We start from the raw sequence: 23512 nt of genomic DNA on the forward strand, positions 1-23512 counted from the left end.
GTAGATTCTATAAAACTATGGCAGATCAGTTACCTAGACAACCATGGTTTAAGGGAACTGTCACTAATAAATGGGTTGTTACGACAATAAGCAGGCTGAGAGCGAACCACGCGGTGTGCGGATCGTATCTACACAGGATCAACAAAAGGTCCTCTCCTCTTTGCGTAGATTGCAATGAGGAGGAGGATTTCAAACATGTAATAATGATATGTCCACGTTATGTGGTAGAAAGGAAACGAATGTTTGACGATATATACAGGTATTTAGATGCACCATTTCGCTACGAAGACATTATATTCTCCACCAAAATTTATGTGCTTAAGTCGATAGCAGAGCTAGCAATGAAATATGAATGTATTTAAAAGCTATAGCCGAATTAGAATGAATGGAAGAAAATGCTTAGAGAAGGATTACGTGATTTTAATTTTGGTTAAGCTATAAGGATGGCAGAGTGCTGCTCCATCCATTAGCTGTAGTTTATGCAAATAGTTGTATATAGTAGAGGGAAGAATGTGTGAAGCGAATGTATTTGTAGGTAAGAATGGAGAGTGAGTGATATTCTAGTGATAAGCACCTAGACGATGCTGGCTGTATGGCGGAAGCCAATGCCAAAAAAAAATCTTTTTTTAAAAAAAATAAAAGAAGAAATTTCAGGATGGAAACCAAACCAGGCAAATTTAAATTAATGCGCATAAAACAACTTTATTACAATGACTAACTAAATAATTTATATAAAAAAATTATTGTCCACAATTACATTGATATTTATTGCTAAAATAAATGTATTTTATTATAATAGGAACTTAATTTCTGTGCAATGCAATTATTTTATTAAAGGAATACATTAAAACAAGGTTCGTTTATATTTGTTTGAATGTAGTTGAAATATTTTTAGAAAGAAAGCTTGATGAGAGAAAAGATTTATGTTTTCGTTTGATTAAGTGAGTATTTTCTTAATGTAAAACATTTTATGAAACATTTTGAGTGCACTATTGGTTTCTTTTTAATCCAACTTTTAACAACAATCAAGAGAAATAACCTACGATATTCTGCCAGGTCATGTGTAATTAAATTAAATATAAAAATAAATAAAATACTATTTGCTTTACTAGAAATACACGTAAGTTAATCTATAAATAATACTCAATTTAAAATAAATCCTTCATTTGTTGACAAACTTATTAATAAATAGCACCAATTAAATTTACATTCAAATTTTTCAATAGTACTCTTTTTTTCTTGTTGTACATATGTAAATTGAAAAAGATTTTTGTTTTTGTTTTAGGCAAATATTTGTATTGTAGGTTTGCCAAAGTATTTTTTTTAAAGTACTGGGACTTGTATTAGTTTCCAGCAAACTGGGCTCCAACTGCATCCCATTGTACAGGAGGAGCTGCCCTCTTGTATAGCCTTGGGTCGTATTGGCCGTTGAGAGCTGCAGGATGTTCCATTATGGGGTCCAGATCATTTTCCATTAACTGAGCAGAAAATAAATTAAAAAAAATGAATGGTATATTACCGATTTTTCATATTAGTACAAGTCTGAAGAATATAAATGATGTTAAGTTTACAAAAATAAGAAAAAATAAAATTTTACTGCATTGGTATGCCGTAGAAAAAGTACTGCTTTATTGATATTAATTAGGAAATTTAAAAGACTTCCCTAGCCAGTGAATCTTAAAAATCATTAAAAAATAATCCTCTATACCCTGAAACTTTCAAAGAAGATCCTTCAAGAACATCTAAGAGGAAACATATTCTTTGGTGTTGAGAACTGATGTAAGATTAAGTATTTTAAGTACTGGAGTAGAAATGACTGGAATATTTCTTTCTTTCTGTATTTATTAGGTTACTAAAGCGATATCAAGTTCGGTGACACGCTTAAGTCTTTTAAGTCGTGCAGATTTCCCGACAAATTCCATTCCAAAGAGAAATATATTTAGGAAAAAATAATTTAAAACCAAAACCTGTCATCTAATTGACAACTAGAAGACAACTCTGTTCATACTAAAATAACATCCAAAAACATTAATTTGAAAGAAATTATTGAAATTATTTTAAAAAGTTTTTTAAAATCTTTTTAGAAGCTCAAGCTTAATATGTTTTCTTATTTTTTATTCTATCATGCTATCTTTACTTTAAATCCTTTCCATGCCATAAATTTCTTTCTTAAACTTCCACCAACTTTCCTCTAATCTAATCTAGCCTAATAGGTAGTCTTCAATAACTATCTTTTGCCACCCATTGCAGCCTATGTTCTACAGCTACCTTCTGAACTGGTTTGCCGAACTAGATTAACCCGTAAGATGGTATTTCTTAGCCGATACCTTCAGAACTTGCCTTTGACTCGGCGAAGGGATTCTTGCATCTCTATAGCTTAGAGTTTGCTTTTCTTTTTATTAAGATTCGTGTATAGTTCAATATTGACAAGATGGTACTCTTATAGTCAATTTTCTTTGAAATTGTGCGTTTGTTGATGAAGCCACGCTGAGAAATCTAAAAAGGCATTCCACTGCACTTTTCCTCTAAATGGTTTCCAGTCCCAAGCAGCCACGCTTTTGCTTCTAAATAAAGCTCCGGGCTTCTAAATATTTGAACTGTTTTACTTTTTACCGTTCAAGAGCATGACCTGTCTGCACTTTCCCTTTTCATATCCGCTTTTCTTTTATTTGTGTCAATTTTATGATACTTTATTAATTCTGTTTAAACAATTCGAAATGTATAGGTAATTAATTGGCATAGGTATCTAGATCACTACAAGAATTTATTTAAACATTGAAGAAGTTTATGTAATTTCTACTAACGTTAATACTTGAGTAAGTGCTATAAATTTTAGACTGTATACTACATACCATTCATTCGCTACCACGGATACGATTTCCAGTGCTGTCAGTCAGTGTGTGAAAGTCAAACTGCGTCATGAATTCTAAAGATAGATTAGAAACTTTTCTGACCTTATTTTAAGGGCTAGCGTGTATGACTTAGGAATTTCTTATGTTACTAAGGACAATAAATATAATATAAATGAATATTATGAGTTTTTCATTTTGCAATCAAAGGAAGGATTGCTATTAAATCAAGTTTTTGGATAGTATCGGAATACATTTTTTTTAAATTGGGTAAGAATATTATGTTTGAGAACAGTTTTAAAAAAATTGTTAAAATGTGACCGACGATTGATATATATATATATATTTGTTTTTATTTAATAAGGTTCCGCAAAATAAGAAATTTTCCTTTGTTAAGAAAAAAAAGTACACTTATAATCTTGAAATGATTTAACCCTCCAGATGGTCATTTAGAATTCTAGCTTATACGTTTTCTTTAAAAATTCGAATGCCGAACTGAACGCCTCAACTGCATGCTGAATTTTACTGAATTTACTGAATGTTTCAACATAGACTGAATGGATTGAACTTAGGTGGAAAGCAATATGTTTCTTATATACAGAACTAAACATCAAATTAATGGCTCAATCGCAATGTTTCCACTTATCTTTAATTAGATGAAGTGAAGAAAACAACAAATTTTTATGTTAACAAAAACGTATTGACCATGTAGACTAGTTATAGAAGAGTATGTTAAAAAAAAAGAAGCAATATAAGCTAAGAAAATTAAACTAAATCTATCGGTGCTGCCACCTACCCGCAGGAAACTAAACTTTCTAATTCCAACTTATAAATAAATTCTTTACTTAAAATTATTATAATTAAATAATCAAAAACTCATAAAAGTTTTACAATAGAAATATTTCCTCATTTAACAAAAAAATATTTTGACATCAATAGCTGTAGTTAGTGTTGGAATATAAGTTTGAAGGTAATGACAGTAAAAACACAATTCCTAGCCCTTATTTATGAGGTCACAAATCAATATTTGTTGTCCTGAAATAAATATTTATGTAAGGGGTCTTTTTACTGAATCAAATTCTCCAACAGTCGCATAATGAAAAGAAGAGAAATGTAGAACTGACTCACTCTGATGATTGATTTGTTTTTTCTCTCTCACTATTTTTATTTTCACAATTGTAGTACATTTCTGCAACAAGTGAAGCTGATACTTCATGCTCCATATGTATTCTTGAGTAACATGAGGGGAAAATTCAGTTAATGGTGAAACTCTCAAAGAAGAGCATTCATTATTATGTATTGGCACTTACTTCATTAAGAAGACCACCACGTGGCCATCGACTCTTCAACGGTCTTGGAGGATTTATTGCTAATACAGTAAGTTGGGAAATTAGAGGAAATGTGAAGAAAATGAGGAGTGGAACTTAGCTTAACCGGATCTAGCAGCTTCAGAAACATAGGAAACTGGAAAACAAGGTAGAAATTGAAACGCATTAAGGACCCATTAGGAGTTCGTTGAAGTGTTTTTGTAGATATTTTAAACTTTGATTAAACCTCAAAATTCCATTCCGTATGTCCTAACGGATTAAGTATCATTGTCTAGATTTGTTGTCTGTTGTTTAAAGAAAGTTTCGATCGTTTGTCGAGAAGTCTAGAGAGGTTTGAATCGTTTTAGTTTTTTCCGTTTAAGTCTAGAATGCGGATTCCAGGTTAGACGTTTGTCCATGAAGAGTCCTAGGTACTTAACAAATTGTGTTAGGAAAACGGTATTAAGGATAGTTCGCTTTAGGAAGAATGTAACGTTATTCTAATTAAAGATAAGAGGAAAAAAATTGATGATTAATTACATGGTTGTAGCGGTTAAACTAAATATTTATTTTAAAAACATTTTTAATACTTGCTTTTATTTAAATGAGAAGTTATTTCCCTAAATTACATTTTTATTCTGTTTTAAGTATTAATGCATTATTTAACATTTTCCCTTTTAACTGTGCAGTAGAAATGCACATAACTGGATGAAAAAAAGTTAATATTTTTTCTTTTTATAAATTTTTTTTTATAATTCAATAAATGAAGTGAAAGAAAAATTAAGTTGTTTAAACAGCAACACTTTATCATTAATCCCCATTAATCTTTCATGGACATATTCATCAAAATTGTAAAGGATGATATGTTTAAGAATAGACAATTAAATTGTGGATTAACAGAAATTGTGGGGCCAACTTGCTTCAAAGAAAGCCAATACTATTGGGCAAAAACACCCCAGTTTAACTTGGCTTTGTTCCAACAGTTACCCTTTTTTGCATTGGCTTCAGTCTAAGTTTATTTCTTCTTTTTTTATTATTATTACTTTTCTTTTTATACAAATATTTCACCAACCAGTCTGTTAGGCATTCCCAACTAATTTCAGTAAGATTTTTTTATTAATTTTGTTTTTATGTTAAAAAATTTACTAATTTATTTTCAAGTTTTTGTTTAATTTTTTATTTTGTTATTAGAAATGAAAGTTTTATTCAGAAAATACTTACATCTTTCAGTAATTGCCTAAGTCTGAGAATGCGGTCATCTGCACCTCTAGTCGGCAGGTATCTTGATTGGACCATGGAAGATGACAGCAGCACCATCATCAGAACAGCCACAACAATCACCTCACGAGACATCACTTTAAAAGTTTTTCAAAGGTTACTAATTCAGAAAGAAATCGATGTTCTTTTATTTGTAATAGTAATAATAATTGAAATAGTTTATTGAGGTACACTCCAAAATTTTTTCTTTCTGCAATTCTTACAATAACAAGAGACAATTTTTTTTTATACTGAATTTTCTGCTCCTGCATTATTTACAAATTCATCACTTAAATAAAAGCGTGGCGAAGTGTACTCACTCAAAGAAACCTTTTTAATTAAATCTCTTTGGTGGAAAAGCATCGATACAACTGATAAGACGAATTATTGCGGTCAAATCACATTCTCAAAAATGAATTTTGACTTTAAACAAGTTTTGAGGCCTCTCTGAATGCAAAAAAAAAGAACAGATTTTTATTAAATGGTTATTATTGGTGAATAAAATAACACAAAATTTGAAGAAGCAAAACTTAACATTCCGTTCTTACTACATCTTGCAAATTTTTAATGAGAACTACGGCCAAGCCTAACACTTCTATTTGGAAAATTGTTCTTAAAAGTTTGCGAGGAAGTCTCAATATTGTTCTTTCTTCAGAAGGGATAATTCAGAAAGTTTTTCGCACGTTTTACTAATTGTAGGATAATAAAATCTATTAAAATATCAAGTATCAGAATATCAGGTAATTCGTCATGTTTCCTTAAAGAAAAAATTTCCGAGACCTTGGATTATTAGTGAAATTTAGTAAACAAACTGCATAAATATAAGGCAATAAATTCTATTTTAAGGTATCTACGAATTAGCTCTAGCAGTAAATACAGGTTACTGGTTCTAGAGAAGGTAGAAGGCAAAGTGAGTTTGTGCAAAGGTTGATTTTAGGACTTAGTCCAAAGCATATAGTTAGGTTTGAAATGAGAGGAAAATGTAATTTAAAAGTAAACAAAAAAAAAATCGAAGTAAGATTGTTAACTAAGAATTTACCTACTGTAAAATCAGTAATAGAGACTTGTGAACCTAAATTATATTTATTGTGCAACGCAATTATATGCAATTATTTTATGTATAAATGTTTATAGTATAACACACTTATGTAACAGTTAATGTCTAGAATAATGTATCCAATTATGAAATTGCAACATGATTCCTAACATATTTGCACATTTTCTACACTTGGAAAAATTCCTGAAAGCCAATATGTAATTAGAGTAAATGATTCTATAAACATTTTTAAGTACCTTTGTTAATATAATGTAAAAGTTATCTACAAATTTCTGTCCCTAAAAGAAGAAAACTTATGTAAAGAAAAATATAGCAATTGTGTTCTATTAGTTGAAGCAATTTTTTAAAAAAGACAAAATCTAATGTAAACATTTAAACAACTTTCTCTGACTACAGTCCTCAGGTAACCTTTAAGCTTGAAATTTTCAAACAATATTACATAGAATAAATACATAACCATTTTTATGTAGGTATTTTTGTGAGAAACAAGACTATAAAACCCGTAAATAAAATATGTTTTTGTAAAAAGGATTTTTAACACAAGCAACAGGTCTTTATCTGAGAAAAAGGATTACAAAAGCTGTAAAAAGAGATTATTACTACACTTTCAAGAGATTTTAACTCGGCATTTTAGCTACTTAAATCTCACTCTAAGGAAACACCGTGTAAATTAGTGAAATGGCGCATTTCTACGTTAAAGTTAATTTTCTTGGGACAAAGTTATTGCTCATTTTATGAGTTGTTAGAATCAAAAGTTAAATGAAGTCAGCCAGAAAGACTTTTCTAAAACGTCATTTTCCTTTTAGTCTCTCCTTTCGAGTTTTTACACAAGTTTAAAAGAAATCGTTGGACTATTTTTCAAAAAAATGAAGATGAAAAGAAAAAGTATACCGAAATCAAAAATGCAATTTTTCGTCTACCTCAAGAGTTCGCAAACTAAAGCCACAAATAAAGATGGAAAAAGAAACAATTTCATTCTGGGAATGAAATCCTTCAAGAATAAATACAAATATAAAATAAATAAAATGGGATATCAGCTTAATTAAAATAGGAATAGTAATTCAAATAAAATATACTGAATAATTCTCGAATTTTACATGATGAAGACTGGTGTGACCACTTACACTATTCCTTACTATAGTAATAATAGTGATCTAAGGTTTCTACACACTTTTTTTTTAAATTTGAATTGTTTTCTTCCAACTAATAATCTTCTCTAACTTTTATCTATCCTATATAATTACACAGAGTTCGAGCATTTACTATTCTCCGAACTCTATGCTTTTAAAAACCGTATATTTTTTTGAAATGACACTTTAGAGGGAATCCTTTTCCTATAATACCCCAGAATTGTTACAATACAAATTTTTTTCAGGAAATATAATTCAAACAAGTTATAGAACTTCATGTATGTGAGGTAAAACGTATTTAAAAGAATGTACTAGAGATGGTTTTGAAAAAGTCTCAGATAAGTAAGTAATCTATGCTGCAAAGTGGATTAGTGAAAAGATTTTTGAATTACCAAATTATAAATTTCATACAAATTCAAAATTTACGCTACACTTTTATTTACCTATTATAGTATGTAGCGCACACAATCGTACTTAATACTGAAATAGTTACATTATATTGTAAATATTTTATTATTCAATTTTACTTCAAATTTGTATTTTATACAATACATATAATGTGTTTTAAATTTATTTCTAGAATTTCAAATTTGAAGGAAATCGGTTTATTGTAATTACGTATTTACAAAGCATGAGTTTATTTTAGTTTTTTGCCTCTCTAACTGAGTCACCAGAGGTTCCCCCCCCCCCCAATTTCGTACAATTGCACAAATGAGGTGATATCACGTTTGCTTGCAACAATTTAAAAAAAAATGAAAAGATTTTTGGAAGGTTTTCGAGATATTACGCTTCCCTCGAACTTAATTAATTTCAGTGTGGCAGAATAGTAGTTTACGATAGCTAAGCGATTATAAAATTGCTAAGTTAAAAAAAAAATAATTTAACTATGTAAATTGTAGTAAGAAAAAGCATTAATCCTCAAATTTTGTTTCAGTATGAAAAACTGAAGTTTAGCAATCTACGAAGTAATATGCGGCATTAGGATTTTTTGAACCGTAAAAATAGTTTTTTATTATTATTATTATTATTTTAAGCAGATTTACCTGAGAATTCTAAAAAAAGTTAATGGCGAACCATTAAAAGAAATCAATAATCTAAAACTAACGAGCAGCAAGGGAAGGAAATTGAAGATATAAGTGGACTTACTTTTGCTTTGTGTAGTAGTAGCCATCAGCAGATCTAGTTCGTTGATAACTGGATGGTAAGTTCTAGGAGGGTTGCTTCTTGTTTTTTCTTAAAATTTCCCTTGGTAAGCGGTTTTTTCAGTAAAGGCAGAAATGTTTCAGCCAAGGGCTTTATATAGCTCCTTGCTGAGGGTGGATGTTGACGTCATGGAAGACTGGACTCCGCCCCCTTGGATATGGCGACAGTGTGTACGGCTCCCGGCAATCACCACCCTCGGCCGCATGCTCTTAGCTGCAGACCTATAAATCCATTTTTCCATTCATGAGTGCACCGAAAATGGTGGGTAGTTATATGAATGTATTTCCACGAGGATCTAGGGACGACACAAGTAGTATGGGAGTTCTGATTTAACTTCTGCCAAAATAAAGATATCTTTGTTTGATATCTGATTGTTGTTTTCTATTTCAATATTTGTTATTGATGCCTTTACTCAAGCTAATATTTTTCTTTCATCCTTCATTATCCAGATACTAAATTTGTGAATAATGAATAAAACGTACAAATCTTGTCATAAGTTCAAGTGTGTTTTTACAACTTAAACATGCAAACGATGAATGTTTAATCAGAATCGTTCACATTTAATTTTTAGGTAATTGGTTTTTCCAATTTTAATTTCTAGTTCCTGGAATATCTGTTAATGTTCATTTTCACCAGATGGGATTTTTCAGGGATTGTCTTCATTGGGAGGCGTCCTCTTCTTACATTTGAGAATATAGAGATGTGTCCCTGATTGAAGTTCCTTAAGTCCAAAAAAGCGTTGGAAATGTGGATAATGTCAGTAAGAATGAAATATGTTTTTAAATTGGGAGTTATAAAATTTAAATATATCTATAAATTAGACCACAATAATTGTAGTAAAGAGAAAGGAATGAGCAGGCTCATACCAGGTTTTCTATCTTATTGCGCTACTTACAAACTTTATTCACTCAAGCATTATTTCAAGTATTACACAATAAATTCTTTCATTCTAATTTCTAATTTATTGACTCAAGTTTGGTAACTAGCGACCAGTGATCCCACTCAATTCTATTTCTTAGAAATTTATTAACCCGCATTACAATTGTGTGTTGAATCCTACTATAACCTTTATAAAAATGTTGACTTGAAGGTGGTGCGTGACGACAGGACGGTAGCTTAATAATAACAATTTTTTTGTATTTAGCTTTTTCTTTTTAATTTTATAGCGCGTCCACATTTATTATTAGCACCCATACCTTTTACTAATGCACTGCCGGCCTCTGGTCAACACTGTCCATCACCGAAAAGTGAGTTGGAAGGCTACTGCTGAATTCGAACACGGTATCTCGACGTTGGAATCCAGTATATTCCAATCACTGAGCTAAACATCCTTATTATTTTCCGTCCTTATTTCAATTATTATTGTGAGGTTAATGATTATTGTCAAATTTTTACTTTTTCTCTTTTCTGTGACTTCACATTGTGATTATTTTAGTTACTGCCTGAATGGCTTACTTGTTTTCATCTATTTTAATATTAACTTAGATTTCACATAGAAAACAAATATATTATTAGCAAGCGTTTTTATGAGACAGACTCCAAGCAGTCCGAAACGTATCTGTAGTAAAAACGCGACCTCTATGGTTGCATGGAAGGAACTGTGAGGAAGACTAACAGAATGTTTTTTTTTTCAATGTAACCTGAAGAAATTTTGTTTAATTGTCTACAATAAAAAAATCCAATAAATCATCCGTAATGTACCATTAATTCACAAAAGTGCAAAAACTACTTTAAAGTCCGGATCAAATAAAATTTGGGCTTACTAAAGCGTTCGATTTTTAATGCAATGGGCGGAATAGACAATTATTTCAAGCTAAACAAACCCTTTGGTGAGGATTTCAATAAGGTTCAAAGTCAAAACTTATTCAAAATATATTTTGATAAAGAAAAGATGGATTATTTGTATTATTTTTCTAGCAATTGTTCAGAACAAAAAACAGCTTTTGCCCCCTTTCAATATGAATTACGCAGTCCTTACTGCCTTCGAAAAGGGAACGCGCGCCTTGCCAAAATATACGCATTATTTTGAATAAAGAATAACCTTTCATTAAAAACTTATTTTGGTTAATTTCGATCATCCATATTGTTGCTTTTTTTATTTAGTGCGTTCTTTCTGCATTTATATGTTTCAGGTTTAAGAATTATTGTCGCATAGGAAACTAGAATTGTTTGTATTGAATTACTGATCCGTTTTTACTCCAAATACTATAGCTTCAATTGAAGATCAACCTTTAACAAATATCTTGACGGCGTCTTTTTTACTCTCTTCTTAAAATGTGAAGAAAAAATTAAAATGAAAACCTAAAGATTTACTCCAAATCATTCTTTGTAGAAGTTTGTACGAAATAGACAAGCCATTTCCAAAAACTGTTTCCCATGTATTCCTGCCAGGTAATAGAAAATTTAGATAGATATCTGCACTAATGGGAGTTGCCCAATGTCACCTAATTTCTAGACATCCCTTATTCAAATATTTATCTGTTCTATAAAACTTCAAAATAGCAGCTGTAAAAACAGTATTGCAGCATTGATATTTAGCATACACTAAGGATAAAGGGAAACTAAAAACGCAAAAGCAAAAAAAAAACAAATCATCTTGAAAAGAATCAAGATCAATTGTCATTTCTTCAAAATAGTGACTTCAGTAACTGATAAAGTATTATTACAAATCATAGCTTGGATTAAGCAAGATAATTGCTACCTATGTATTAAGCATTTTAAAATAAAGTTGGGGACCAGTAAAATTATAGGGTTTATATATATAATTATATTATATAACTACTACAATATATTATCGATTTCTGCGGAGCTATAAAATTAAAGATAATGATAATTTTGTAAAAGTCCTAAATAGATAATTCTTTTCAATTAAACGAGACATGAATTGGAAATGCTTCTAACCAGAGGATTTTTTATCACACTTCGACAAAAAAAATCAAAGGAAATTTAATACACCATAATGGATCAAATTTAGGCAAGTTCTATACATAAATTAGGTCATGTAATCGAATAGAACGGTTACATTAACCTAAGAAAGACTCTCATTTTTTATTACCACATGCAAGATGAATAACAATCACTTTGACGTTTATTTATTCCATCCAGTACACTTCTCACAAAATAAGGTTTATTTGGAGATGCATTTGTCTATTCTTCAATTGAATAGATAAAATCCTGTTTTTTATAAAATAAGTACAATTTCAGAGATTGCTGGATTAGTTGGTTGCCTTAAGGTTTTACTGCTCTTCCATTGTACCATAATAAGGTTACTTCTACTCTGTTTCTCATTCAAGATGTGTTTAGAAAGAGATGTGATGAAAAATAAAATAAAATAAATAAGCGGTAATAAGGAAAGAAAGCAATCAATAATTTGTGAGGAAATAACTTTTATATTTATTCTTTTTTAAAAATATTATTAGACTATTTTAAAAAATTCGTAATATTATAAAATATTTTTCAAAATATGTCTCTCAAATCCAACAATTAACTTTCCATGGGATGGCATTAACTTTACAAATTTATATTTTTTTGGTCTACTATAATTACTATTATACAATAGCCTATATTAACATAGATTCGCACATTCAGGGCAACTTCATTTTTCTGCTTATTTACTGAACAGGCTAAGTAAACAAAAATTAGTAATCATTCTTTATATAATTTACAAAAATATTCAAATAGCAATTGAACTCAAAATAAAAGTTTAGTACATTGAAAGAATCATTAGGTATAATCATGGAATATAAACTCTCCAATACTCAACATTTTAATTTGTAAATCACGTCAATCAATCAAACTTTTAAATATCTATCAATGCTGTAGGTTTTTCGTCAAATACAAAACTCTTAAGAGAGTCAAGTTGATGTATTTGATAGCTACTCATGTCATCGTTCACGTAATCACCACTGAATAAGAGCGTCCTAAAAGAGTCATGAAACATTTCATAAGTTGGACGTATTGTAAAAGCGTCTTGTTTGAGTAGGAAACTAGTAAAAGTTTCTAAAGGATCGCAATTCAAATGGCCCAATGGTATGTTGCTAAGACCCCTTTGTTTTAATAGTCTGTCACAAAGTCTGTGTACAGAACCTAAAGTTGTCAACCACAGATTAAAGACGGTTGATTCTTCTTTAAAAGGTGTCATAAAACGCATGCTTGATAAAACATTACTGGATGATCTCCAAAAATCTTGGTGAGGTGAACCAGCCTTTACTGAACACCTAAAAAAAACACGAAATATTGGCTTATTACTTTCATTTTTTTTAATGTCGTAATAAAAATATCAGTAAAACTGACTAACATATTTGATAAAAGATTGTGATAAATCATCTGCAGTTTGAGACAAGGGCGATTTAAACTATTTGAGGGATTGTTAGATGTATTATATTCGAATAATATCATATGATTACTTTTAAGCATGAAAATGAGTAAATTAATTTTACATTTTATAACTGAAATAAATGTCCTATTATTAAGGAATTAAAATTAAAAAAATAAATAAATAGAAGATAAGGAATAAACAGGTAAACTTTAATAAGATTAAATTAAAAAAAAAAAAAAACTGTAAATATAAATAATATTCACAATTACTACTGCACAAAAAATAAAAATACGAATAATGACTAAATAAATAAATAAAAGGTAGTTTTCTTTCGTATTTTAATAGTTTCTGTGTACTTTGTTCAGTTTTTGCTGCGCTATGATAGTTTTACACACAATGTTTACATTTATTTTTATTTTATTGATTTTTATTTATTTCTTAAAAATTACTTCGGCAGAAAGCATATTTTAAGTTATAATTTTTGCCTAATGTTGTTTTTGTTCTTTAAAAATAAATACTATGACAACAACTACTTCTGATGGAATATCCCAAGGAGTTTTGTCTTTAAGTAACAATAAGAAAACTGGATTTCTTTATGTAAATAAGCTTCATTAATAAAAACTGTCAATCTATTAATTAAAAAACCGAATTGGAGTAATTTTGCAATTTACAAAATAATACAACAAAGAATATCGTAAATCAGAATATGAATAAAATAAATACAACAAAAATCATTTGAACAGTTAAAGTAGAAATGAGGGGGAAAATGTGCAATTTAACTAAGAAATCGAAATCAATGAGCAATTTCAATTAGTAAAAACAAAATAATTTTAAACCAATGTCAAACTATACGAAATGTAATTTTAAGATATTTCAAATAAAACAAATTCTGATAACTTTATTTCACAGCCCTAAAGATAACTTAAAACCTTGGTCAACAATAAATAAAGACTGAAATTGGGAATAATTGTTTTCTTCCCATTAGACGAACATAACAATGACTAAAAAATATAAGGGAGTGTGACAGAGCAAAAGTGAACAAATATTATTTTTAAATTCATTCTACGTGGCCTGGGACCATTCAATAAATCTGATATATTTAATAATTCAATAAATTCCTTTAAACTTGGACTTAAATGTTGCTCTTCTATTTTTAATTTTTGGTACAAACTATATTAGATGGAACTAAAGAGAAATCTCACTGCCTTCTACAGTGTTAGTTTTGATACAGAAAATGTGTGTACATTATTGAAGCTAAAAAAAAATTTGTGTTCCAGAGTCTCGAATTTCCAGTAAAAACTACAAAAAATTACAAAAAAGAGAAAAAGAAAAAAATCAGAAAAAATTACCCATTGCTAATCTTAAAAACTTTGTAATCAAATTATTTAATACCATATATTTCTATTACCTGAGTGGTTTTCCCCTTTCAGGAACATTATTTGTACCATTAAAGCTATCAAATAACTTGTCAAAAAATAATAATAAATCAGCCGTATCAGTGGCTGAACTGTCACTACCAAATGCTGAAAAAAAATTCCAAAAATTGTATTTTAAATATGTTTTGTGATATTTTTTTTTTTAATTGATAGAACATTAAACTTACCACCTAATTTGGCTAAACATCTCATTGCAGAGGATACTCTCTGACTGAACACTTGCGTACAACATCTTATACTTCCTTTATCGATTTCTTCTAGAATTACATGATGATGTGTTAGTTTTGGACAGAATTTCGTATCCTCATTACCTTCGTCTGCCGAATAAAGTTTCATTATATGATTCCAAGAAGCCTGCTTAACTTTTCCATTCTCAGCAAATGAAATATCATAAGTTAACCATTTATTTCTTACAACTCTTAATAGATTGGTTGGATTGTACAAAAGAGCAATTTCATTATTTCTCAGATGTAACATACATCCATTAATCCAAGAAGGTTTTTTTTGTGTTACATTCCTAAGTTGGTTACTTTCACTTTTAATTGGCGCTTCTGGGTAACTATCATGATTACTATCGATTTCAATGATATCTATACTTGACGTTCTATCATCTTCTTCTGTTGAAAATAACGATTCCGAGTTCAATAAGGAGACCGCCTCTATGTAGCTTTCTTTTTTATTGAACACCACCGCCACAACTCTGAGACTAATTTCTAATGCTAAAATGATAACTTCCCTAAGTAATGATGCTAAATCATACGATTTTATTTTCCCTTTTGTCAAATGAAAAGACACAGGCTGTCTCCAGTCTCTATTCAATCCTCTCAAAGTTATAACGGTAACATTATCACCTTTTAATTTTTCATTATAACAAAAGTTGTCCTCATCGAAGTCACCATTTTCATTGGTTTTTAACAATTCTTCCCTTGCCAATGGTATCTCTTGGAATATAATGGAACAATATTTATCTGTATCATCTAATTTTACAACACTTCTTTTTAAATTATCAAATAATTGTTTGTGTAAACCGGGTAAACATGGCACGTGCTTCATTATCTCAAGAAGCGATTTTATTGGTGGTAGAGCACAAAATTCTGAAAGATCTTTGTATTTTTTTAGGCCAAATTTTGTATATAATGAAAGGGCAAATATTTTATCCTCAACTGTGAACTTTTCTCTTAGGGGACAAAATAATCTAGTTTTCATCTGTAAAGATAAAATTTTTCCAGCCAAAGGTCTGGTACCAGTTTTGGTACAAAATAAATTAAAATTTTTTGATTTAACAAAATCTTCAATAATACGAAAATGGCTTTTATTAAAATATCCTTTAACTGTATTTGATTTTGATGGTTGTTCTGGTCGTGATTCTGTGGGTCTTTTAATAACCATGGGCAACAATTTCATCTTTTTCTTGTTCTTTCTTTTTTTGAGTTCATTCTCATGAATTTTACGTTTGTTATGTATTTTTGGTGGGATAGCTCGCTTCAAGTATACGGAAATTCGCCAAGCTAATTTTTGGCGCTTTGAAATTCCTACTGGTTTACAAAGATTCAGTCTTCTTGGCACAAAATTACTTTTAGCTGAAACAAAAACAAAAAATTACAGGATGAAAGACCATAAATCTATTCTTGTCAAAAAGTAAATAAATAAATGTATAAATAATAATAATAATAGTTTGAAGAGCAAAGAAATTATTTTAAATCAATTTAAGAAAGCGCGACTTACACATTAATAGATTTTAAGCAATCCTCTCTCAATTTTTTTTAAATAAATCTTTTAAAATTAAAAATAATTAATTTTAATCCCAAACTAAGTTGAATGAATTTTGAAAAGATGAGAATTCTTCTAATTTCGGCACAATAGGTATAATTCATTTTATGGTTTTTAAAATTATTTGTGGGTTAACAAACAAAAAAAAAAGTAATCGCCTATTTTTTCAGGCGGGGCTTAACGTCCAACTACCAATTAGGTGTCGTGGACGGAGGCGACTAGCGAACATACTTTACTATAAAATTCTTTTATTAACCATTAAATAAAATCCAACGCCTAAGACCGGGAATCGAACCCAGTACCACAATACGTATTTGCTTTACAGTTCTCGCCTCTAACCGTTCGGCTACCGTGGCGCCTTGTGAGTTAACAATAGCTATATCACTAACGAACAAGGTAAAAGCGAGTTAATAACCAACAGATCTCTAACAAAATGGAGTAAGAAGAAACCAATTCTAGTTCTTCTATATAAAATATTCGAAATGAAAATTACCACCTTTATTTTTATTCTACTCACCAAATTGAATTAATTTTTTTGAATAGGAACCATCCTTTAATATGAAATTCCTCGTATTTTGGCACTTTTTACTTATTTTTCGAGGTTTTATTACATCAACTGCAACAAATAATTATAATTATTGCAAATATAATTTGTATTTTTTTTATTGGCATGAGCCACTTAATGAGTCGTATTTATTGATTATGGCTCTTTAAAAATTTCTAACTATAATGTTTTGATTGATTTGCCTAAGTTGATAAAGGATTAAATAAATAAGAGCTTCAACAACTAAAACTGAGGTAGTAAACATTATAACCTACCTTTATCTAAAGGAGTATCTATTGGCAACGAATTGGCTTGTGCAAGTGCATCAGAGTAAAGTCCATTATAACAAAACGTTTCTGAAAAAGTAATCAGTTAATACATTCAGTTGTTACTTGATTTAAATTACATTTTGTTTTAATAATCCATAACTGCCGTCATTGAAGAAACATTGTTCTACCTTTACCATTTTGATACTATAAATATATATATTTCAAACGTTTCGGTAAATTTCCTCTGTAAGACGCAAAAAAAAAATCTGGTTTTTGGTGCAAACTGTATAGCCGAAGTTCTCTCAAAAGATTTCAACCCATCTGTGCCACACAATCACATTTCTTAATCCTAGCAAAAATGGATTCACTCTTCAATTCTCTCCTGGAACCCTCATTGAGGAAATTTTGCAAAAGAAGTTGTAACTCATTCAATCTCTAGCGATGTACCAGAGCAAGAGTACACGGGGGTTTTCCCTTCCTACTCCCAAAGACCCCTTCTTTCTTTTCAATGCACACCCTAGATACTCTGAGGACTATCCCTCTCTGTCCATCTTTAGACAACAAGATTATGTGGTGTCAGATTAAGGATACCTTCTTAACTGCTGTGGAACTGATTGATATATATACCATCAGGCACTCTTTCTAGCGCTTTCTTGGTTGTGGTAACATCCACCTCGTCATTTCCCCGCAATAGTTATCTATTTCCCCAGTGGACACAACTTTTTAGAACTATACAAAAAGCATTTATCTAATTTTCTACCTGATGTACGAAACTCTTTTATTTTCTTGGAGTAGAGTTTTCTTTTAAAATCTAAGTAAGGTATTTTTATTAATCCAATGTATTCTATTAATAACATTTGCTGCAAAAAATAAATATTTAACAAAATAAAGACTTACCATTTTTAAATATACCCTTTTTAGATTCAGAAGAAGTAGGTTCCGCGAGTGGATCAATGTCATCGTTTGAATCATATATTCCTGAAAACAAAATTAAAAACATCATGTTTTTTGTATATTGTATATTTAAACCTAATTGGTAGTTGGATGTTAAGCTCCACCTGAAAAAATTGGAGACTACTTTTCTTTTTATATGTACTTAATATCAATATATAATCAAATAATTTATAAAAAAAAAATAAATAAATAAAAAATAAGAATCATTTGACAACGGTAACATTTTGCACTTGAAGACAGCCAAGTAAATTTTTTTACAATGCCTTTATCTTTGACGTCAGGTTTGCCCAATATAATTTTGCCTCTTAAATTGTTCTACCGGTGTAGAAATTACATAATTGCTTTAACAAGTGGAACTTTTCAAACATATGAATAGTTCGGACAGCTACTTTGGCGACAATTACCAGTTCAATCAAAATCAGAAGATAATTCGCATAAGTGGCAAAATAAATAAAATGATAATATGTTGAAGAAATATATAGATTTAAATTAAACCTAGAATGAAAAGTAATGAATGCTTATATTTTTTTGCGATTAAAAGTATAACTTTAGCCTTCACTTTTAATGTATTGTTGTCACATTATTATGCAGTTGCACGAAGAAACTTTTATATATATGTATATTTATTTGTCAAGATAATGATCATTTAATATTGTTCATTGTTTGTGGCGAATGAATCGTTAATCCAAGATAAAGAAATAATATTGCCAATTTCAGTGAGGTTATGAACAGACAGGACAGAAGACACACCAACTTTAAATGTAACAATGTAAAAAAAAAAAATATTTTAATTGTTAATAGCACAGTGTAATTAATTTTTTGTGAACTATTTTTAATATAAAATTAATTTACATTATAATTCTGAAACTATATAATATGTTCCTCAGCCCTGAAGATGACCTAGTCTCCAGGTCGATAGTTTGGAAAATTTATGACTGGATTTGTTCATTTAATATTCATTTACCTGGAAATTCAGTTTCTTTGGATTCAGTTTCCTCTTCTTCTTTAACATCCACGAGATCAATAAAAATGGGGTAAATCTCATTGGTTTTTGGATAATCAGGAGAGAGTCGTATTGGAACATCTTCATATTTATTTGGTCCATCTGAAAAATAAAGACAAAACCATTTTTATTTGTATTCTTACTCAAAAAGGGATTGCTTTATCCTACTGTCCTCTTAAATGCTTTCACTTCAATTAATATCAATAATTTATTTTTAAGTCAATAGCTTAATTTTTATATCTGGTTTTCATCTAAGTATGATATCAGTTTGGTAGGCACCTTAGTGGTTGTTACCATTTAACTATAAAGTCAGACTAAAAGTTCTCCAGAAATTTTGAATACTAGTAAAAATAGGAATGAAAACTTGAAATTAAATAATAAAAAATAATTACGCTTTCCCTTTCGGCTAGATAGATAACCGAAAATCTCTTCTGCTGGTATTATTTACATACTTATTTCGAAGATAAGGTAACCTCGCTGAAAAATTCTTAAATATTCAAATAATCTCTCAGGTTATGGCTGAAGTTATTAGAAGAGATAAACTCATGCTAGTGCGAAGAAAAATAGACTAAACAGTCAGTTTAGACATCATTAACTTTCTACCACTTAATTGTCGAAGGTATTCACTTGAGCTTAACATTATCAGTTTATGTTGTGGAACTGATGAAGGTTTATCAAAATTACTTGAAATGAACGATTTTTTTTATTCAATATACAATATAATAACACTCTTCCCAAGCATTATTTTTGAAGCTTCAATTGGAGTCTTCATAACCATCAGCTTTGCACCCTTACTCATATGATCTCTATGATTAGAGAAGTAAGCCTCAGATAACTATATTTCTTCCTTTTTTAAGTCGTTTTAGAGTAAATAAAATATTTTTTTAATTATATTCTTGTATAGTAATACTAGTTTTTTTTTTTTCATTTGTTTATTTTTCAAACATTTTCTACATCATAAGTTACTCGCCACTGATATTAAAGCTTCTTAATTTAGTTGGTAAATGTCAGAAAAAATAAACATCATCCGTAATAAATAATGTATTGTCAATAGTAACTTAAATAATATTGAGGATAATAAATACTGTTTCATTCAAGTTGTAAATATTGTGTTTGAATTCCAGGTATTGTTTACCTTATTTTAATCCTCGTTATTTATTTCGGTATAAATCTTCAATCCTCGTATTATATTCCATAATTGCTCCAATAAGAAGTGTATTTTCTGTTTTTTTAAATTATTTGCTATAATATATTCTTATTTTTTGAGTTAATGTCATTTGTAATTAATACTTCTCATTCATTATCAATTCAGTCATTTCTTTTTTACTCATCATTTCATAAAATCCTAGTACTACTTTTGGATATCATTATTATTTTGTTAATCACTTTTCTTTATTAATAGATTTATTTTCCATTCCAAATCTCTGTTACTCGATTTCTGTATTGTAATAGCACACTATATTACCAGTATCAATCTGTATTCTTAAATTTTGCGTAAATGTGTACCAACTCCGGCAGACGACTTTTACTGTAACTTGTTCCTTTGTAATGCTAAGATTTATATTAGTGGAAGGTTATATTAATTAATTACAATCGACCTCCATTTTGGTAGTTGGACGTAAAGCCTATCTGACCAAACAGGTCTCTGTTTACTTTAATTAAAGTCAGAGAAAATGTAAAATTAAGTAAGAACACATTGTGTGATTACTTCATACAAGCTTATTCTTTCAAGTAGCTAATATTCAAATAATTTACAATATAATTCCATGTTATAATTTTTACCTTGCTCATTTACTCTTCCATCAATTTCAATTTCTTCCACCTGGATATCCGTGAGATCCATGAACACATTATTAAAGGCATTCTCATTTTGTGAATAGTGTTGGAACGATTGTAGTTGTAGTTCATTTGGTGTATTATAGATGCCTAAAACTGTTAAAAACACTTTTAAATGAGCAATTTATTTTTAAAATTATTCTATTAAGAAATTGGAAGAGTTTTATTTACCTTCAATGTCAGGATTTAATTGTCTAGGTGGATAAAGGAAAGACGTTTCAAGCACAGCTTCTCCAGTGAAGCCTAGAAAAAAAGAATTTATCATGTTAAGAGAAAAAGTACTTGTTAATAATTTCTTAATTTACTCTGAATGTTGAAAATGAGTTGGGTCCGCAAAGCTTGATAATATCAGTTATTTTATCCGTCTTTGCACAAAAGATTTTTTTTTTCTGTTTCTGTCCGGTATCGCAATTTCAACTATAATCAGAGTTTGAATCAATAGTTTGGTCTGGAGGATTTGACTTTCACTATGTTTCCATAACACTCTGCACCAGCAGACTTTATGGCTAATAAAATTAACCTTACGTTTTGGCGAAAGAAGATGCCTCAGAACCTTTCTGAGGTTTATAAAAATAAATATATTTCTTTAGATCAACTAAGTGTTCTATCAAGCACGAACTTTATTTCATTAAAGTTTGGTTATTGGTTACATTTGCTAAATTATTTAGCAAACAATTTAAAAACGTTTTATACATACATATTGCTAACTTCCTGATGAATTGCATGTACAATTAGAATTACATTGTACTGAAGTTGATAAAACAAAGTCGAATTTACCTTTTTTACACATCGCTAACCAATTGTTGGAAAATCACAAAATTATTTTTTTTTAATTCTATCAAAAGGGCCCAACCTTCATTTCTTGATTAAAAAAAAAGAAAGAAAAAACTTTAGAAAGTAATCAGGACCTAAGAAACGATACAAACTAAGTACTTCTAGTCTCCTGATAAAGATCATTTTTCCATTTTTCTCGACTGATAAGAAAAGGACTGATCATTTTGCATCAAATGTGTAACAAATAATTATAAAACGGCTCTTACTGATCTGGCTTTTCGATCAATTATTAGCAAACGAATTGAATGTACAAATTCAATTCACGAATAACTACAATTTTTTTTTTAGTATAGTTCCACTTGTATGATTTCCTTGTCTGTAAAAAAAACTGTAAAATCATTCATCAAAATTTTCGAAAGCAGCAGTTATTCGACACTAATTTTATAAAAACACGCCTTGATGCCGTTAAACAAAACAAAATGGATGAATTTAGGAAGCGCCCCTGTTGTTCTTTCTTGGTATCAGTAATAACAAAAAGTTAGTTTCAAAAACATTTCACAAATATAAAATCGAGTGAAATATTAAATAAGGGATTTATTTATACCTGGACAATCAATCGTGGGAAGAGAAAATTTTCTTAACCTTTTGGTTCCAGGGCTCTGACACTCTTTAATAAAATGACGTTCACAAACAAAACCTTTTCCTTTAGAAGAATCCTCAATTCTTGGATTTGCTATTCGTTGTTTCCAAATTTTAAATACCTTTTCATCCTTTGGTAAGCTATGTAATCTTACTTGGCCATTATTGGGTCCTCTACCGCATCCAGGTACTACGCAAGTAGGCATTGCTGAATGTTGACAAGTAGACGCTGTTCACATTTTCAGAATAACCACAGGTACTAACTGATAGGTTAAAAACAAGCGTACCAGTAACAGGTTAGTGAAAACTATCACTAGCGCTCGGTGTGGCTGTTCTAGAAATATATTAAAATCTAAATGAACTGTCGTTCAAGTTAGAAATTAAGGACCAAGATAATATGTAAAATATAATTTTATTTGAACCCTTTTGCCTTTTAAAGTTAATTCAGTCATACTTGAAACTTAGTTCAATTTTTCTATTTAATAATATTTTCTTCTAAAACAAAAAGATAACCTAGCTGCTGCTTCCGAAAGGTAAGGGAATGAAGACACACTAAATCCCAACTCATACTGGCGGTTGCGCATACTCCAGATTTCACTAACGCCCTGCTGCCATCTTACAGCTTTTTTCAAACCGAACATTTAACGAGTACTTAGTTATGATACCCAATCATTTAAATCGTCTGCATATAGCATGGGAGTCCAATCAGCAAGTGTATAATCTAAAAATATTGCTTTGTATTGTATCAATCACTGAAAGAAAGGCTTTCCATACGTAGATGGAAAATGAACGTAGATTTCTTACCATAATGCAGCGCCACAAGTTACTTCCATTCTTGTCCTAATTTTGAAGATGTTTTACATTTACTGCAATCTGAATTAAGAGGCAATAAGAATAATTCACTTACCATCACTGACCTTTGACTTTAAAAAAACTAATGCCTAATGCCATAAAAACTAATTATGACAAATCAACTGATTATTATCCAATGCTATAAATTCACAATGGAGTAGTTAACACCAAATAATATTCATACCTACTACCGGCTAAATAATGCTGTGCTCTTGATGTGATGTTGTTTTATGAAACAGTATAATTGGAAAGCTTGAGAGAAATAATGTTTATTATCAATCCATTTTGAGATAACAGAACAGCTAAGTTCGCCT

The 23512-nt window shown here is 29.8% G+C and overlaps 2 protein-coding genes across 2 annotated transcripts; both read right to left on the minus strand.

Annotated features, from left to right (window-relative positions):
* Positions 1–676: 676 nt before the first annotated feature.
* On the minus strand, positions 677–8906 carry LOC141458026 (uncharacterized). The gene is made up of 3 exons (XM_074135521.1): positions 8747–8906; positions 5378–5511; positions 677–1478 (listed from the first exon to the last, which is right to left on the minus strand). The coding sequence occupies exons 1-3, from the start codon at positions 8769–8771 to the stop codon at positions 1344–1346; spliced, it is 294 nt and encodes a 97-aa protein (XP_073991622.1). The 5' UTR covers positions 8772–8906; the 3' UTR covers positions 677–1343.
* A 3679-nt stretch (positions 8907–12585) lies between these two features.
* LOC141458061 (uncharacterized) lies at positions 12586–22632 on the minus strand. Its single transcript, XM_074135602.1, has 10 exons — positions 22312–22632; positions 21105–21176; positions 20880–21029; positions 19059–19199; positions 18038–18118; positions 17147–17227; positions 16845–16943; positions 14725–16137; positions 14530–14644; positions 12586–13020 (listed from the first exon to the last, which is right to left on the minus strand). The coding sequence occupies exons 1-10, from the start codon at positions 22550–22552 to the stop codon at positions 12603–12605; spliced, it is 2811 nt and encodes a 936-aa protein (XP_073991703.1). The 5' UTR covers positions 22553–22632; the 3' UTR covers positions 12586–12602.
* Positions 22633–23512: the final 880 nt, after the last annotated feature.

Source organism: Rhodnius prolixus, unplaced genomic scaffold, assembly GCF_049639745.1.
Source record: "Rhodnius prolixus isolate KJV_2025 unplaced genomic scaffold, Rpr scaffold_5, whole genome shotgun sequence".
In the NCBI taxonomy this organism is placed as follows: Eukaryota; Metazoa; Arthropoda; class Insecta; order Hemiptera; family Reduviidae; genus Rhodnius; species Rhodnius prolixus.

Excerpts from the sequence above, each read along its gene's own strand:
- LOC141458061 (XM_074135602.1), bottom strand. The coding sequence starts at position 22,552 with ATGCCTACTTGCGTAGTACCTGGATGCGGTAGAGGACCCAATAATGGC. Across the intron at positions 16,138-16,844 it reads AAAAAAATTAATTCAATTTG|CTAAAAGTAATTTTGTGCCA; the intron begins GTGAGTAGAATA and ends TTTTTGTTTCAG. Across the intron at positions 14,645-14,724 it reads ATGTTTAGCCAAATTAGGTG|CATTTGGTAGTGACAGTTCA; the intron begins GTAAGTTTAATG and ends ATTTTTTTTCAG.
- LOC141458026 (XM_074135521.1), bottom strand. The coding sequence starts at position 8,771 with ATGGCTACTACTACACAAAGCAAAA. Across the intron at positions 5,512-8,746 it reads TACTACTACACAAAGCAAAA|TGATGTCTCGTGAGGTGATT; the intron begins GTAAGTCCACTT and ends AAACTTTTAAAG. Across the intron at positions 1,479-5,377 it reads TTAGGCAATTACTGAAAGAT|TTAATGGAAAATGATCTGGA; the intron begins GTAAGTATTTTC and ends TTTTCTGCTCAG.